We start from the raw sequence: 17,184 nt of genomic DNA, 5'->3' as shown, positions 1-17,184 counted from the left end.
TTATGAAACTAGACATTCTTTAAATCCTACTTTTTTGGCTCCTGAAACACATTTACTGTTTATTACCATACACCTATTTACATTCTTTTTGCCTGACCAAGTAGTTAGTGTGCTAGTTTTCACAAATGGGTTTATGTTGTTTGTCTATAATGTTTAAAAATGAAATAGTTTAAAAATATGCAAAATACTTAGTGAATGAATTGTCTGTCTTTGTATCAATGCAAACTACATGCTTTGTAATCCTGCTAAAATGCCTGCTTGCACTTGCTTTGGGTACTATAGGTAAAGCATTGCTTACATCTATTTCACCTGACGCCAATGGAAATTTTTAATGTAACAGGAATCAGATTGCTGAGTATTTTCTATGGCCCAGGCACTCAACTTTCTAGTATTTATCACTGCTCTCAGGGTTTCAATCACAAGAAGAAATGCTGAAGCTGTTGCTTAGCAAACTCCTTCCTTTATTAGCAGGAAAGTCATGTCAGGAGATATAATTCAAATTAAGAAATTTGAACCAATGATTTTAGTGATCTGATTGTTTGAGTTCCTGATGACATCTCAATACTGGCTGGTGAGTATGACAAATTATTTGCAGAGACATAAGGAGCTGCATTCCTGCAGTTATTTTCATTGCTACATCACATAAAACCAGGCTCTGGGATTGATAGACTCGTAGGTCAATAGAACATTGGCCATGTTGTTAAGAAGTGCTAAGCATCAATGAGGAGACAGTTTCGAGTCAAAGTACTAGCAGATAGGAATCCATTTATTTCAGTGCATTTTGCCCCCCCAGCCATTGTTACTGGCCTTATTCCTGCACCTGATTTCTCCTCTGCTATAGTCTCCAGCAGGTGCCATATTTAATACAAATGCTTCCAGTCCTGAGCAACGTACTGGAGTTAATAACGCAGTGGCAAAGTTTTAATACCGGCTAATCTGTTTTCAGCTGGTTATCCTGAAAATACTATCTGCTTGCCCTATTGGCAGCTCCAAAGACTACAGTGAACAGGTGGGGCATTTTCCTTCCAGGAAATGTCACTTTGATGTCTGGAAGCAGATGTAGTTTTCCCCTACTCGGTGCGGGTCTATCTTCTAAATTAATAGGAGCTCTAAATAGCTGACAGGTGATAATACATCTAGTCAGCTCAAAGCATATTCTGACTATACTGCCAGCTAGTAAATGGGAAACTTTCACTTCTGCAATGGTGATCTTAAAGCGATCACCTTTTAGAGGAAGAAAACATGTTTTAAAAACCTTCTGATTAGGAAATCAAGTCGGCCACCTTCGTGGATATACGTAATAGATACAGCTGTCTGTATAGAAACGTTATTTAGTAAAACAGCTGATATATTGTTTATCTGATATTGAAAATGCTTTTCAGAGAAAAAGAGATTATTTAAATCTCCATTGTAGGCAACACTTAAATGAAGGAGAATACAGAACTCTATATCTAATCTGACATCCGATGTCAGCTCCAGGGCAAGGATTTAAGCCTAAACCAGTAAGTAATTATTTTCGTCCAGAAACCTGCTTTCACTTACTGAGCATTTTGGGCCGATCAAGTGTGGCTCTGTGAGTGCAGTTCTCATGGGCTGAAAGATTTTTCTCCAGGCTCTGGTACTCTTTTGGTGCCTTCTGCAGCCATACGAGTTATTCCAAACTTACATTATTTAGTTCTTAGGAGAGAAGACGGGGAGGAGAGGAAGTCGAGGGAAGAGGAGTTCAGATATTAGTTTTTTTCACTTGCTCTCAATCCTACTGTCTCCCTTCAGTCTCTCCTGGTCTGAGAGAGAACCATCTGTTCTTCTCATCTTCTGATTTTTCCCAGTAGCTGGCCCAGAATTTAGAAAGTAATAGTTTCTTCTAGATATAATAATTTGTTGTCTGAGAGCTGCTCTGCTGAGGAAGTTCAGCTAATACCCAACTTCCATTCCTGCTCCAGCTAGTTCTTGGTGTATGTTATTGCAAACAAAATGAATATCTGATGTCATGCTGAGATGGCATCTAACTCCAGGTTATGGTCCTGGTTTGGATCACAGCCCACTTAGAAAGTAGAAAATCCATTTTAGGGTTACCAATACAGCACATGGAAGCAAAGGAGACTTAAATCTGAGGCAGCTTTTCTAGCATCATTAATATGTAGGAGCAACAGTGTAGTGACCAGTTTTATGAAACAGAAGAGATCTTCACATTCCAACCACGTGCAAGGCAGATGGGCTGTTTGGGTTAGCCAAAGAAAATCCTGTGGGAACGTAGGATGTAGAAGGTGTGAGAGCTGAGCTGTATTGTAGATGTGTTGACGTTCTTCGAGGATGGTAGTCAGGCATCCACAATCACAAGAGGCCAAAGCAGTTCTAATATGAAAAGAAGAAGATGGAATATTTCTGTCTATTGAGGTGGTTGCGCAGACCTGGTGCACCAAAATCTCAGTCTCTTGGGACTGCCCACATGACCATTCTCAAAAGGAATTGAGTAATGGCCATGATGATCTATGAGAAATGATACTTGCACAGTTTAGGGATCTGCAGATCCTACGTTTCCTCCTGAAATGCAATGGCTTTCACTCTTTTTTTCACTTAGCAAAAAAGATGGGACTTGTATTCCCTTTGCCTTCCTTGATGCAAGTACGTGCAAAGAGTACAAGCCATAACAAGCAAATATTTAAAACTCAGTCCTGCAAATATTCGATTAGATTCTTTTTGTCATTGGGAAATCCAAGTTAATTTGACTATATGGTGGGTAAATCATTTGCCAAACCCCACTTTTTAGAACGGTGATTTTGAGCTGTATAAAGTGGTTTTCTGAATTACTCACCAAATGGATGATTCTGTCAGGCAGCATTGTGTACTGCAGGCATCTTGATTATGTGTATAGATAATAGACAGACAGAGAGACTGACCAACTGACTAACCAACTTTATTTGCTAAGCCTGATATTCAAGGAAGAAAAATTACTGGCAAGTTAAAAAACTCCTGAAAAACAAGATTTAAAACAGAAAGGATGACACAACTCTAACAATAGCATTGTGAATGGCGACGTTGTCATTCTGAATCGAGATCTGCTTGAGTCAAATTGAATAACAATGCTCTTTTTCTTCATTAGGGCCATTAAAATCTGTAAGGCTATGGGACCTGGATAGACATAAAGGTTTTAAAAAGCAATGAGGAGAGACTAATGCTCATTGCTGCGTACTTACTTGAAGAGCCCAATTAAGTAAAAGTTTGTGCTAATTTGTACTCTCTGAAAAATCTAAGTGGAAAAGCCTCATTTTTGCTATTGCATTGGTTCAGGAAAAAAAAAAAATTCTCAGTATCACCATATAAATATTACAAATTCTTTTTGGAGTGCAAAATTATTTTTACTATTGTAACTGGATATAAATGTTATTTGTGCATAACATCAAAATACAAGAATTCACCAAGATTCTTCTCTGTGCCTCACTATGCTGTTTCAGTGGAGTGTCTCCAGGACTATTGCAGTTTTCTATTGTTTTTTGGAAGAGCTAATATTAGCATGAAATGTGATAAGAATTATTTAAGAACCTAATTGCATGCTCTCTATTTGGCATTTGAATTTTGCGTCTTTGGAATTCGTCTTTTCTGAGTGCTTTATTTAGTTTCTATTAATACCCTGTAATTTAATAATTGTAGTGGGAGGCTAAGGAGAATATGGAACAAGGAAAAATTCACATATTTCTTTGATACAGTAGTTTGTGATAGGCTTTGACCTTTTCTTTAGACTGATCTTAAAAAGCAGTTTTGCTAATGTTGGCGTGAACATGACAGAGCATGGAGAGACCTGATAAAGATACTATTCATCCTTTATTCCATTAATTTGTCATATGACTAAGGGAAGGCTGAATCAATCAATCAAAGCTCTGCAAAGTGGTATTAAGCAATGTAAATCTTGATTAAATCTTGCCTTCAATGCAGATATCAGCCTGAAGAAAAAAATCTTTTAAACTAAATCTTACTATGAAAGCAGAAAAAAAAAATGCTTTTTCAGTTGTCCTAAGACTATGCTGAAAAGAACATCTGAAAAAAATTGTGGCTGTGACTTCATGTTTGAGTTTTTGCCTGTTAAAACATATTACTACAGGCCTCTGTTTTTTGCACTTGTAACCCGAGTAAGAAAATGGCATGCAAGAAAGAAATCTTCTGGAAAGATTGGCTAATGGCTATGTAAACAGCAAATGCTTGCCACATATGGGCATTAGGAGTTTTTATTGCAAAGACTCGGTGACTACTGGGAACAGGGTAGAGCTCTGAAACGTGGTAGCAAGGCAGATCTTTTGGGTGAGGCTTGGAAGTAGTTTGGCAATGTCCTTACCAGAGGCTTTGGGATTTTTTACTCAGGGCCTATGTAAAAAAAGGACGACAACAGCTAAAAAACAAGGCTCTACCATGCTGCGTGGGTCTTCTGCAAGGGCCTGGGCTGATGTGAATGAAGGGAACACATGATCAACAAAGTAGGGCTTAAGCAAAGTCACCCCAAGCATTTGCATGTAAGCAAGGAAGTGCCTGCAAGACACCATTATGGGGAATATTATATTATATTAGATTAGATATATAATATATTATATATTATATATAAAGGAATAATATTTCCCTTTTTGGGAAATACACATGCCAGAGTGCCTCTCTGAGGTGCCTGCACGCTAACACATGCAGTATATGGAATGGACATGATGAATGAGAGATCTGTATGGAGGTGCAGGGCTGTGGTCTTCTTGGGACAATGGAGACACGGTAGGATGGCTTGCATGGCTAGAGTGCTGCAGTGGAGTGATATAGGCTCTTTAGGAAGGACACGCTTCCTAAAGAGGGGAGTTGGTCTTTATGTGAGAAAGTAGCTGGAGTGCCAGGAGCTCTGCCTGGGGATGGATGAAAAGCCAACTGAGAGCTTATGGGAGTGGGAGACATCGTAGTGGATGTCTGCTATAGGCAGCCTCATCAGAAAAAACAGGTGGATGAGGCCTTCTACTAAAAGCTAGAAGTAGAAAGCCTTGCATTCACAGACTCTGGTCCTCCTGGGGGATTTTAACCACTCCAGTATCTGCTGGAGGGATAACACAGCAGGGCAAAAGGAGATTCTAGGAGACCATTGATGACAACTTCTTGACAAAAGTGATAGAGGAATCAATGAGGGGAGGTAATCTGCTGGATGTCATACTTACAAACAAAGAAGGGCTTGCTGGGGATGTGAAGGTCAAAGGCAACCTTGGCTGCAATGACTAAGAAATGGTTGATTTTAGGAACAGGAGAAGAGGGAACAGGGCAAAACATCAAGATCACAACTCAGGACTTCAGAAGAACAGATTTTAGCCCCTTCAAGGAACTGCTTGAAAGAGTCCTATGGGATAAGGCACTAGAGGAAAGAGGAGTCCAAGAAAGTTGGTTGATATTCAAGAGTCAACTCCTCCAAGCTCAAGAGCAGTCCATCCCAAAGAGCAGAAAGTCAAGGAAAAATGCCAGAAGGCCTGCATGGATGAGCAAGGAGCTCCTGTCCAAACTCAAACACAAAAAGGAAGTATAGAGAAGGTGGAAGCAGGGACAGGTAACCTGGGAGAAATATAGAGACACTGTCCGAGTATGCAGGGACACTGAGGAAAGTCAAAGGCCACCTGGAACTGGAGCTGGTGAGGGATGTCAAAGACAGTATAAAGGGCTTCTACGAGTACATATGTAGCAAAAGGAAGACCAGGGAAGAGGAAATGGGCACAAACTGAAACACAGCAGGTTCTATCTGAACATCTGGAAACACTTCTTTACTGTGAGGGTGACTGAGCACTGGCACAGGCTTCCTTGAGAGGTTGTGGTGTCTGCATCCTCAAAGATACTCAAAAGTCATCTAGACATGTTCCTGGGCAACCTGCTGTAAGTGGCCCTGCTTGAGCAGCGGGGCTGGACAAGATGCGCTGCAGGGGTCTTTTCCATCCTCAACCATTCTTTGATTCTGTGAGCTAACAAGAAAATTGGAAAAGAAAGGCTTCAAAATATTGTGATGGTCCTGAAAGAAGTGGGCCCCCTGCTGCGCCTTTGGCAAGGATGAAGTAAAGGTTTCAGGAGGCTTCCTCAATAACAATGAGTGGAAAAACTCAGTTTCTACTCTCAGTCTACTTTTTGAGGGTTGGAGAACGTGCCCAAGATACAGCAAATATTGGGGCATAACAAGGGGGGAAAAATACACTCACTCATGGAATTGGGCATCTGAGTAACTGTCCAATGTGCATTTCCAGTGACCATCCCCTTTACTCATATACCATTACCTTCTGTTTTTCCTGTTAATAGGGAAGGACCCTAAATTTCTCTACAGATTTTGTATAGAAATTATTTTAACTACCCTATTATGGGGCTAAATACAGACCGTAAATGGAACGGTCTTTGAGGTCACCTCAAATAAACAGAGTGCATCAAGAGAAGAGATTATTGTGATTTAACAAGGAAACCCAGTCTAATATATTTTTAGTTGCTTGCATTACATTCATGCATGGTTTATAACCATCATAGTAATTTTGAAGACAATTTTCCATCAACTAGTAATAATAGCCCTAAAAAAGGGAAAATTTGTGCTGTGCTGCAATTTCTTTGCTTGCCCTGTAAAGATCAGGATTCATAGAAGTAATTGCCATAAGTCTTTGCAGTTTGCACAGAAGTTTCCCATTTTCTGATGGTCTATGTCTGATGTCATGAATGTACAGACCATAGTGTTTAACCATCATAGTTTCTCAGAGCAGAATTATTCTTGATAAATTTTTGTATCTATGAGAGATGAAAATACAGAGAACAACAAAATTTAGAAGCCTCAAAAGCATAAAATATTTTTATTTATAGTTATTTATACAGGTCAGTTAATTCTGACAGAAGACTTAAGTGTTGTTTTCCCAAGATTCACCCATTGATAAAATAGTAAATCCTCATAGGACGAAGGATATGTTTGTTGCTAACTTTGTACTGGCTTTTAGCTGATGAGGAGTTTTTTGCTCCCAGATATAAAAATTATTGAAAAATATGTCTTGGCAAAATGGAGGAAAAAAATGCAAAGGGATTTAATTGAGTAGTATGCATTATCTCTTAAACTCTTGATTTAGGATTTTTATTTCAGCATTTCTATTTCGTCACCTGACGCCCCGGTCACTTTCTCTGAAAGAAAATGTTGACTTTTCAGGAAATTACAAGCTTTGTTGAATGGTTGGAATTTGACTAAAGGCTGAGTAAGGATTACTTGCATGAGAGAGATTTTATAGCTCTCAACAGCTTCCTAGATGTGTGAGTATGTTTGCATGCTTCAGGAACGTTGTATGAAGACGTGATCTAATATTCGGTTGTGAAAGCCTAATTTTCTCAGTTTCTCAGAGTTCAAGGAATTCTTGCTTCAAAGGCAGCAGTAGAAATAATATTGTTCTTTAGCAAACAGTCTTGGACAGATTGCAGAAATCTGTTAAATATTAATTCTATTAAAGCTGTATATTCATCTAAAATAAATTGTGATGCTATGTAAAAGCAATTTCATTAATTTCTTTAAAAAGCGATGCAATGACGTATAGAAACTTGTAAGTAGTATTTTAAATAATACAGTGAACTTTATAATGATTTAATTGTATATTTGAGGGTAATACAAGTACAAACTTGAGAAGAAAAGATCATATATATATGCTTACATATATGCATACATATATGTACATTACACACACACACATCTATATATAACATGACTGGTGAACCAGGAAATAAAGCAGAAAATAAACTGGTCTTGGACAGCCAGCCCACAGATGTCCTATCTGTGTTTGTCCAGATTGCTGGTCTTCTGAATTCCTGCGTCCGTGTGCACGAACCTGTGTGCACCTCTGTTTCCTGGTGTGTGCATTTTAGCAGCACGGAGTTATGACTGGATATGTGTTGATCCAGACTGATGCTTCACCTGGACATTTGAGGAAGATGGTTACTGGAACATGGGGTAGCATGATAAATTATCAAGGAAGTACAGATGCAGTGGCTGTGTCCTCACTGAATAGGATTGGAGACAGTAAAGAATTTAGAATATTAGGAAAGAATTATTGTGCCAGTTCTCCATTTGCTGCAGTTTTTTAAGGGGAATAAACCTTTTCTTTTTTTTTTTTCCTTGCTTAATATTTCTCTGTATGCTTTCTCATGTGGCCCATCAGCCATGTGGATCTTTTGCAGAAAGAATAAAGACAGATACATGAGTAGGAAGGGAGAGAGAATATATATATTCTCATTATAACTACTTTTTTGCTTTCATATATGTCTTTTCTTGTGGTATATTTCCCCTCAAGAACATTCACAGGGTGAAAACAACATAAGGGCTACTGAAAATATGTAGCAACGTACTGCACGCTTCTTATCCTCATTAATTCAAGACAGATAGCATTTGAATGTAAAATATTCCTCAATATCACTACAAAAAATGGAAATGCAGGATGAGCAATGCAGTTATTTGTTTCAAGGATCTTAGCGTGACGTTCAGAGCACCACAAGGGACTATGGCATAAATGTTCAGAGGTACTCAGTTTTCTCACCCTGCAGGTTAGAGGGTTCAAGAGAAAGCTCTGCGGGATGCCTCATCTGCTTTTCTGAACCAGGTAGGTATGTAGACACTATTTCTAACCCCTGCTTGGAGAGTGCAGCCACTGTGGGGAACTACTTGCTGTTCCTACCCAACACGGGACTAGGTATTAAACTTAGTGTTGAAGGGGTTCGGTGGGAACCTAAGTGCTTGTCTGGGAGAGCAGCAAGTGACGGGAGACCTCACGCACCACGCTGGCTCTTCGCCTGCCTGTGCAATCTAGGCCATCAAGAGGTCTGTCCGTGCTCTGACGAGAAGTTGGCGTGTTCTGCATTGGCAGCCAGTACCGAAACCATTACGGGGTTCATGCCTAGCCCTGCCTCTTCGTTGCGGTCCGTAGCTGGTGCCTTTGTACGCTGCAGTGCGGAAAGGCTCCAAGCCCCCATGGGTCCGACAGGCTCCGCTTACAGAGATGAGCCTTGATCCTATGGGTTTGGGTGTCAGGAAAAGGTTCCATTAAGTTTGGTGGGCTTATGAAAAAAATCTCTTCTATTTCATGCTGTGTCGAGTGGTTTTTCAGGTGAAGATTTTGGTACCTGACTGTCCATTCTCAGGCATTTTATTAAAAGATTGGCTCTGGACTTCCTTCCTGTGTTTCCTTTTCTTTTTTCTAGGAAGACCAGTTGCTATGACCAAAGTCAATCACAATTTCAGGATTCCTGTCTCGTATGTGTAGAGAAATCACTTTCTGTCATATTTCTCTTATTGCAATTATGTGATGAAGGGGAGAAGGCAATCCAAAATACAGAAGCCCCAAATCTTTGAATGCAAATGGCTTTGCAAATGAACCTTCTACCCACATGGAGAGAAAAGATCCAGGCTTAGATTCACAGTACGTAGCCTGGCTGTGATTCTGTGTATGAGAAAGCTTACTGTAAGACCAAAATCACATTATCTCTGTGTTCAGAAGATAGTTGCCATTAAATTCATCTCTGCGGTGTCTAATCTCATTTTCAGATTTTTGCATAGTTGATCTTAGCTAATGAAGAATGTTGACACAGCAGATCATGTTGTGCAGAGAGGAACTCTACTGGCTTTAAAATGGTTGTCTTCAAAACACTTCTGGGCAGAATGACATGAATGGAATAACAAACCAGCTTTTTTTCTAGCTGCAAATCTGTATTAGAAAGCTTTATGTTAGTATTGGGGTGTCAGGGTTGCATTGTCAAAGAAGGGCAAATATGTTAAGAGCATGAGAAAGGCTTTATTTTGTGAATATTTGATTCCTAATGAAAGAAAAGTAGCATAAGGAAGGAAGTGATTCTTTTTCATCATTTCAGACTGCATGTTAATGTCAGCGTATCCAAGTGCATTTACAATGTGGTTTATTCTAAAAGCACTGATTTATTTGTACCACAGCATTATTTCAGTAGGTTTTTTCCAGGCTGCTATTTTTATGTCAGGGAATCCAAATTAGGAACCTTGTGAAGTCTGAGATGTTTCTAGTAATTTGCACAAGATTTTCTTTTTCTAATTCCTTCATGATTGTTCCGAGGGCTTTTATTTGATTTTATTCTGCAGAAGATTAGACCTCAATATTACAAATGTTTTCACTGAGACTGGTGTATGAGGCTGCTAGGGCAAGATACCACCTGGGTAACATTGCTTGCTGTGAGTGAAGCATACTCCTAGGACAAAGTGCCAGGACAAATAATTCAACCTTTCTATCATATGAGTACCCAAAATGTGTCTGACACACCACTTTGAAACGCATGAAACCACTTCAAAGACAACTTCTTAACTGTGGCCATCCTCAGAAGAGTTAACTGCTTGTTACAGCTCCTGTGTGTCGTCCCACAATGCTCGAAAGCTCAGGGAGTCCTACCTTTGTACCTGCAGGAGCCAAAATGCTCTCCAGCTTCTGCTGTCACTCCTGCAGCAGGGTCTGCTCCAAATGCCTTTCCTCCCTGACACAGGTGAGGCATGAAGCCCCAGGGTCCCAGTGTTTTTCTCTGCAGCCCTCACTCTGATGTACCCACCATTAAGTGGTCCTCTTTGAACAAAGCTCAGGATCTCCTGTTCTCTCCCATTGAAATCTCAGCTCTTCAGCAATCTTACATTTTGGTACTTTGCATACAGTAAATTTCTTCTCGGAAAACTGAATTCTTACTCAAGCCTTTCTAAAGTCAGTCATCTCTCATGTGTTAACTAGGTGATTTAGAGGCTACTCCACAATAAATTTTACCCTGGAAACAATAGAGACGGGTATTCTCTTGAGAAAAATCTGAGGAGTTTTACTTTAGTTCGGTTGTTAGGAATGGCTGGTACATGGAGAATGTGAATTTGTATTCATTATATCACACATATATTGTATTACAGGGAATGTATTCTAACAGCAGTGTTACTGTACAGCATTATAGAAAATGTGAGCAATAGCACTTTCAGGACCCCTAAGAAAACCGAAGATAATGCCTTCCCATCCTTCTACCAATGTTTGTTAGTTCCACACCAATAAGACCACCCTTTATTGGCAAATGCAGTTATCTCACTTGGCATCTGAGAAGCTTAAATACTAACCAATCTGTGGCTTTTTCTTCTCTCCTTAATACACAGAGGATTACCCTTGTGAAGGACTACATAAATAGAAAATGTGATGGCTTTGCTTTAACTACACTAAGCCTGTCTTTTTTTTCCTGGCAACCGTTTTAAGCATCAGTGTTGCATCCATATTAAGTGTGAATTCCCTTGTGTAAATCCCATTAAGGTTAATAGAATTTTAGGTTTACTGCTTAATAAATTTTGAAGTGGATTAACTTTTGAGAAATATATAACCAACCATAACACACAGAACACAATCCCATATCAGCATACGTATATATCTACTGTAGCTAAGATATCGGAAGTGCTAATGGAGACATGATGAAGTGGCTTCGTATTACGTGTCAAAAAGATAGAATAGAATATTTTCAAGTTTGTAACTTAGATAATATCTCAGTATTGTTTGTCTTTTATTGTTTGTTGCTTTCTGTTGTCACTTCTACTCATTTTGAAATTACATTCTTCTTGCTTTTGTGCTTCTGAATTTAAAATAATAATGAATTATTTGAGACATCAGCTTTTCCAAGCTGTTATATACATAGTAATCACTGGACCCATTGCGGGACATGGACAGTGAGAGCTGGTATTCAATTGCATGTATTTTCAGAGGTTCATACGATCATAAAATCATATATTAAGAGGATCCCATGACTTTAGATGATATACATAACATTGTATGTATTCACAATTTGTGAATTTGAAATTTATTTGTAGTGTTAAGTATAGGCTTCCTCTAAAATTGCCATATTTGTCTCTCAGGAGCTTTCAGAGACTCAGGTCACTGCAGCCTTGGAGGCTTCTCCAAGTGCTGTTACATTGGATTTGCCAACTTTAAAAGACATGCTTAAGGCAGAGGAATCTTTTTTTCACTGGGACAGGCAACACTGTTGAACTTTTGGTCATCAGTGCTGCTCTGAAGTCAAGGTGAAGCTGTGTCTCCATGAGCTGGCAGCCTTTCCCCCGAGCCCCTGTGGGGCAATGTCATTCCTCATGGACGAGGGCCCGCCTGCTCTTCTCAACCCCAAATTTAGCTAACAAAAGTAGAGAAAAGTTCTAAACTTTCTAATGCTCAGCCATCTCTGCATTTCTGCTAGAATTCTTTTCTTTTTCCCATTGTTCACATCCCTCTGTACATCTTACTTTTTATTTGTGTTGCCAGTGTAGTGAATTGGGAAATCTGCCTATGCATAACTGTAAATGACAGCCAAGGTTGTGAAACAGCAGACTCTCTGATTATTAGTTATATTCAGGACACTGACCAAAAATGTCATTACAGGTTTCCATATTTATTATCTCAGAGAATTCCATATCCAATAAGAATGTGATTTTTTTTTCTTTACATGCCAGCCCTGTAACTCTGCCTGTGATCTGAAAGTCAAGCTGTCATCTTTGCTTTTAATGAATTTTTTTGCAACAGAAATTTACGTTACATTATTGCTGCTAACTCAAGCCAATATAGGACTGAGACTGCTTTTATACCTTCATTGCTTCTGCAAAGAGCTGAAGTGAAAAAGGAAACAAGTAAAAAAGAAAAAAACCCACAAGAAATTATTTTTGTTATAAAAATAGTTTTGATCCGAAGTAGTTACAGGAACACCAGTGGTTCAAAAATAAAATGATATGTCTTCATAGTCCTTTTTAATGACTATAACTGTACTTTTAATGTCTAATGGCAGTAAACAGATGCAATAGCATCCATCTAAACAGGCAAGGTGACTTACGCTTCTCTAATGCACATAATATCTTAAAATTGAAAAGCAACTTAAATATGATTCGTTCATGCTAGGAAGCTCAAGAGAGGCCACCAAAGATTTCTGCCTATAGCTCCCTTCTTGTGGAAGGATCCAAACTGACCCTCTTTGCTTTACCTGCCGGTGTTCCAGGTCATGCTTGAATTCATCTTCAATTTCAGAAGTTTTCGGTGGCCAGCTGTGCAAAATCTGGATACCTGTATTTGTGATACTACCTAAAAATCCTTTTCCTTAAGAATCATTTGTAGTTCTCTATCTTTCCTATGTGACTAGAACTTGCAGTTAGATTTGCAGCTGACCGTGTGACAAAGTCGTACAATTCTGCCTTCATTAAGTTTGGGGTAACTTTGTCCAGGGTAAATTAGGCTGCTGTACCTCTGACACTGGCCAATGTAACATGTATATTTGCTGCTGCACTTTTAACACCATGCGATACACAATTTTTCTATAGCTCTTTATAAAATAGTAGATAATTGATGGTTGCAAAAGGGTTCAGTATTATCCTAACTACCACAGTCACAAAGTGCGTTCGAGGCATTTATCAAAAGCAATGTACAGTTGCAGAAATGGACATGTCAATTCACTTAAATGATCTGTTTTACACTTTCCCATTTTTTTGGCTACAGGAAAAATATTCAGTATCAGTATCTCATTACAATGTGTCATGAAGAAGTTGTAAAGTGGCTGCCTCTGCTGTGCAGTATACTTGTACAGCTTCATGTGTGAACACTAGCAGTCAGTTTTTAGGTAGCATGGATTTGTCTTGGAGAGCTGGCTTGCAGCAGCTTTTTGTTTATCTGCTCTATAAGTATCTTGAGGAGTAATTGTGAAGGACACTTTGTGTGGTCAGTTTTTTGTTGGTTTAACAACATGCTGCTTCTTGGGTTTTTTTTGATGAAATACTTCTGGCGTTGTTTCCCGTACTTCCTACTACCCAGTCCCACTTCTGACATATCTCAGTGCTGATGAGACTTGGAGAAGCCACAAGTACTCTATCCAACAAGGAAAGCTTTGGTGAGACAGTCTCCATGTGCAAAACCTGAAGAGACCAAGGGGACCATGCAGAGGAAGAAATCAATTTCAGTTCTTATTTGGACTATTCTCTAAACTATCAAAGTTCCCTTTTTTTTTTCCTTACTTGAGCAGAATAGGTAATAGCAAAGTTTAAATATGTATATTATTTAAATCTTTATTTGGTAATGGATTGTTTTATACAGTTCAGCTCTATGGATATGGATCTATTTTCCACAGATCCTGCCAAGAGAATTTCCATTCTGGGGCTTCCTGCTTATTTCTTCCAGCTGCTTCTCTTTCTTATCCCTTATGTTGTTATTCTCCTCCTGTCTCCTTGTTTTCACTACTGATGGAGGAGAAGCTTGGTTAGACTTTGAAATCATAATATAAATGTTCTTGGCAATTGTTTCTTTCTCTACTCTTTATAATTATTCTCCAGTGATTCCAATTATATTTTCCAGTTGGAGACCATCACCAAAGACTGCATTGCTCTGTCAGAATGCTAAAGGTGCAAATAATCTTTTAAGTGGATTCATAAGGAACATGTTTGAAATTGAGGCACAGCAGGAGTAACACAGTGGCCAAAATGGTGTTGGCTGTGTTGACCAGAGTGATGCAGGAAGGAAATCTCTTGAAATAGGTCTTCACCTCCTGCCTAGTCCCCAACCTACCCCACAAAGTCTGTCTGCCACACAAAGCCTCCTGCCAGCCTCACCTTGCAACTTCACCATCAGCACTGTTTGTGGGACTTGTTGACCCAACGTTTTTCAGTGGTGTGGCACTGGTTAAATACATGAAACAGGGCTGTGCGTGCATGCGTCTGTGTGCATCATTTGAATCCTCAGTTGTATTAATGACAAATAGTTTCAAAAGAAAAAAGAAAAAGTTGGTTTACGTCTATGGAAGTTATTTGACTACCTGTTACTCCAATGGCATTAATCCTAGTCTTGTCAGAAGTGAATCGGTCCTCCTTCCTGCAAAAATAACAACTGGCGTGGAGGCAGCGAAGTGCTGTTTTCTCACATGTGAAAGTATTTGTGGAAAGAAGTCTTTTGTTTGTTTGTTTGTTTGTCTCTGTGTGTGTGTGTTTGTTTTCTCTACTTTTGGAACATATTAGAAAGCATCCTGCTCTTGTTATTTCTTTTGAATAGTCTATTTTCTGTAGAAAGTAATATCCACATGGTAAACTCCTATTCATCAAAACTGTGCCAAATATGTGCCATTTTAAAGCTAAATATATGTTATTTTATTTTACTTTAAAGCAAGCCAAAACACATACCAAGAACACAGCTCTGGGTGATGTTGGTCCTATTTTCAAATGAGTATTTACTGTTTGAGGCACTTTTGTGCAACAAGCTGAGTTGGTAAGGGGCTGCTTCATGAATGCAGTACAGAAAGCAGGTTTTTTTCCCCCTCTTACTGTGAACTTACCTTTTAATTGTAAAAATAGGTATTTTTGTATTCTTGGCGAAGCATGTGAAGCATGACCTTGTGTGCCTAATGCAATCATACCTGGCTCCCTAGCACTCCCCTTTCCTTTGCATTTTAGGAGTGTTTCCTCTTGTCACGTGCTGGTGATATTTTTCTTCCTTGGCTTGGTGAGGATGAGAAAAATTTCATAAATGAGCTCTCCCATTCATCTACACCAAAAGAAGGCCCCACTTCAGGCCAGAATAAATAAAATAGGGAGATTCCTGGGGTTACAGGACCACACGGTAAATATCTTCCTTTTCCATTATTTTGCTTTATAAAATGTTCAAAATCACTCTTTATCTTTTTTTGTAAGGATTGCATTTCATATATCTGGCTCAACTTTTCCTTTTCTAAAAAAAATAAAAAATGTTACTGAGCAACTATGCTAGCAAATGCTGAAACTCAAAAACTGTATGTTATAGCATGGCCAAATTAAGGATGTGTTATGAAGTTTACAAATTAAAAAAGTTTCATAAAGAATTTAGAGTAATCCAAAACAGCAGTAATTTCTCTTTGATCACATGGAAAACAGTTCTACAGGCCCTGCAAATTTAATGGCTATGGGGAATCCAGTAATTGAAACTAGGAATAACTTAGGAATTTCACATCTTTCTTGGACACTTGAACTGAGCTTTGCTTGCAAATACAGTTCTGTAAAGAGAGTCAGGTCAAGTCACTCTGGCTCATAACTTGTTTATTTAGAATATGAGCTTGGTCTCCTTGAAACAGTCTGAAAATTCATCCTAGGTTTTCTAAATAATCTCAGCTGGGAAAAGACATTTATCAGTCTTCTCCCAAGAATGTAGGATTTGGGGGTTTTAGTGTTGAAATGTGTTTGGCCTTTGTTGTCAAACTTCTCAGTATTAAACTTACTTCTAATTAATAAATGTTTATTTTTTATTGCAGCATTTTCCCATCGAAAGTCAAAGAAAGCTGATTTTCGAGTGTCAGCTGCATTAGCAACTTCTTCATTGAGAGAGTGGAAAAGAAAATCACTTCTCTGATCAGGATTTCTGATGCCACTGCATGAAAAGTAGCTGGTGAGATCTTTAGAAATCAAGTTCCAGTGTAGAGACAATCTTTTGTAGGGGAAGATTATTACATCTGAGAGTAAGCGGGACACAGGACTCCTTCATGTTGAAGACCTCCTTAACAAGGATATAAAAATAAAAAACGTGAAAATCCAGAAGGTTACATAATTTTAGACCGTTTTAAAAAACATATGTATCAATTTGCATATGATAGGGTGAATCAGTGTGCAACGTACATAGTGCATTCAAAGATCAAAACACTACAACACAGTCAATTGATAAGAAAAATGTAAAACTGCACCAACCGGTAACCTTCCTAGGGCAACATATAAGCCAGAGGGTTTCTCTTTTTAAGTCTTTTTTCTTTAAACTGTATGAGGTCTAAGGGACAAATCTTTATTCTGACAGTCTTCCTGTAAATGGAGGCACCTTCCTCCAGTAAAAATTCAGTAAATATGTCAGAATTTGGGGCCTAAAAGCGTAAACGGCACCTCTAATTTTTCTCAATGGGTGCGGTGCTACCTCTGTCGCTGAAACAGGCATTGACCGGTTGTGCAACATGGAGGCAAGTACCGAGGACTGCAGGCAGGGATTGTTTCTTCTGCCCTGTAAGCACAGCTGACAACCGGTGCAAGGTGGTGTGGTTAAGGGATATTATTTTCACAGAATTTTTTTCCCCATTGCCACACAGGCACACCAGCAGCTGGTTCAGCATCCAGCCCACCTGGAGGTGAGAGGCAATGGGGACCCTCTAAAATAGATGTGCTTCTTTGGGGGAAGTGTCTATCCA

General features: G+C 39.0%; 1 protein-coding gene across 1 annotated transcript in view; it reads left to right on the top strand.

Annotated features, from left to right (window-relative positions):
• IQCM (IQ motif containing M) overlaps positions 1-16,380 on the top strand; it is a gene marked incomplete at both ends in the record, with an annotated part of 111,313 nt that extends 94,933 nt beyond the window's left edge. The window contains 2 exon segments of the mRNA XM_081999612.1: positions 16,270-16,343; positions 16,345-16,380. Of these exon segments, the coding sequence (XP_081855738.1) occupies positions 16,270-16,343; positions 16,345-16,380 (110 nt within the window).
• Positions 16,381-17,184: the final 804 nt, after the last annotated feature.

The sequence above is a fragment of the Phaethon aethereus genome (genome assembly GCF_964289735.1).
Source record: "Phaethon aethereus genome assembly, chromosome: 4".
Classification (NCBI taxonomy): Eukaryota; Metazoa; Chordata; class Aves; order Phaethontiformes; family Phaethontidae; genus Phaethon; species Phaethon aethereus.
This window is presented reverse-complemented; position numbering and strand designations above follow the sequence as displayed.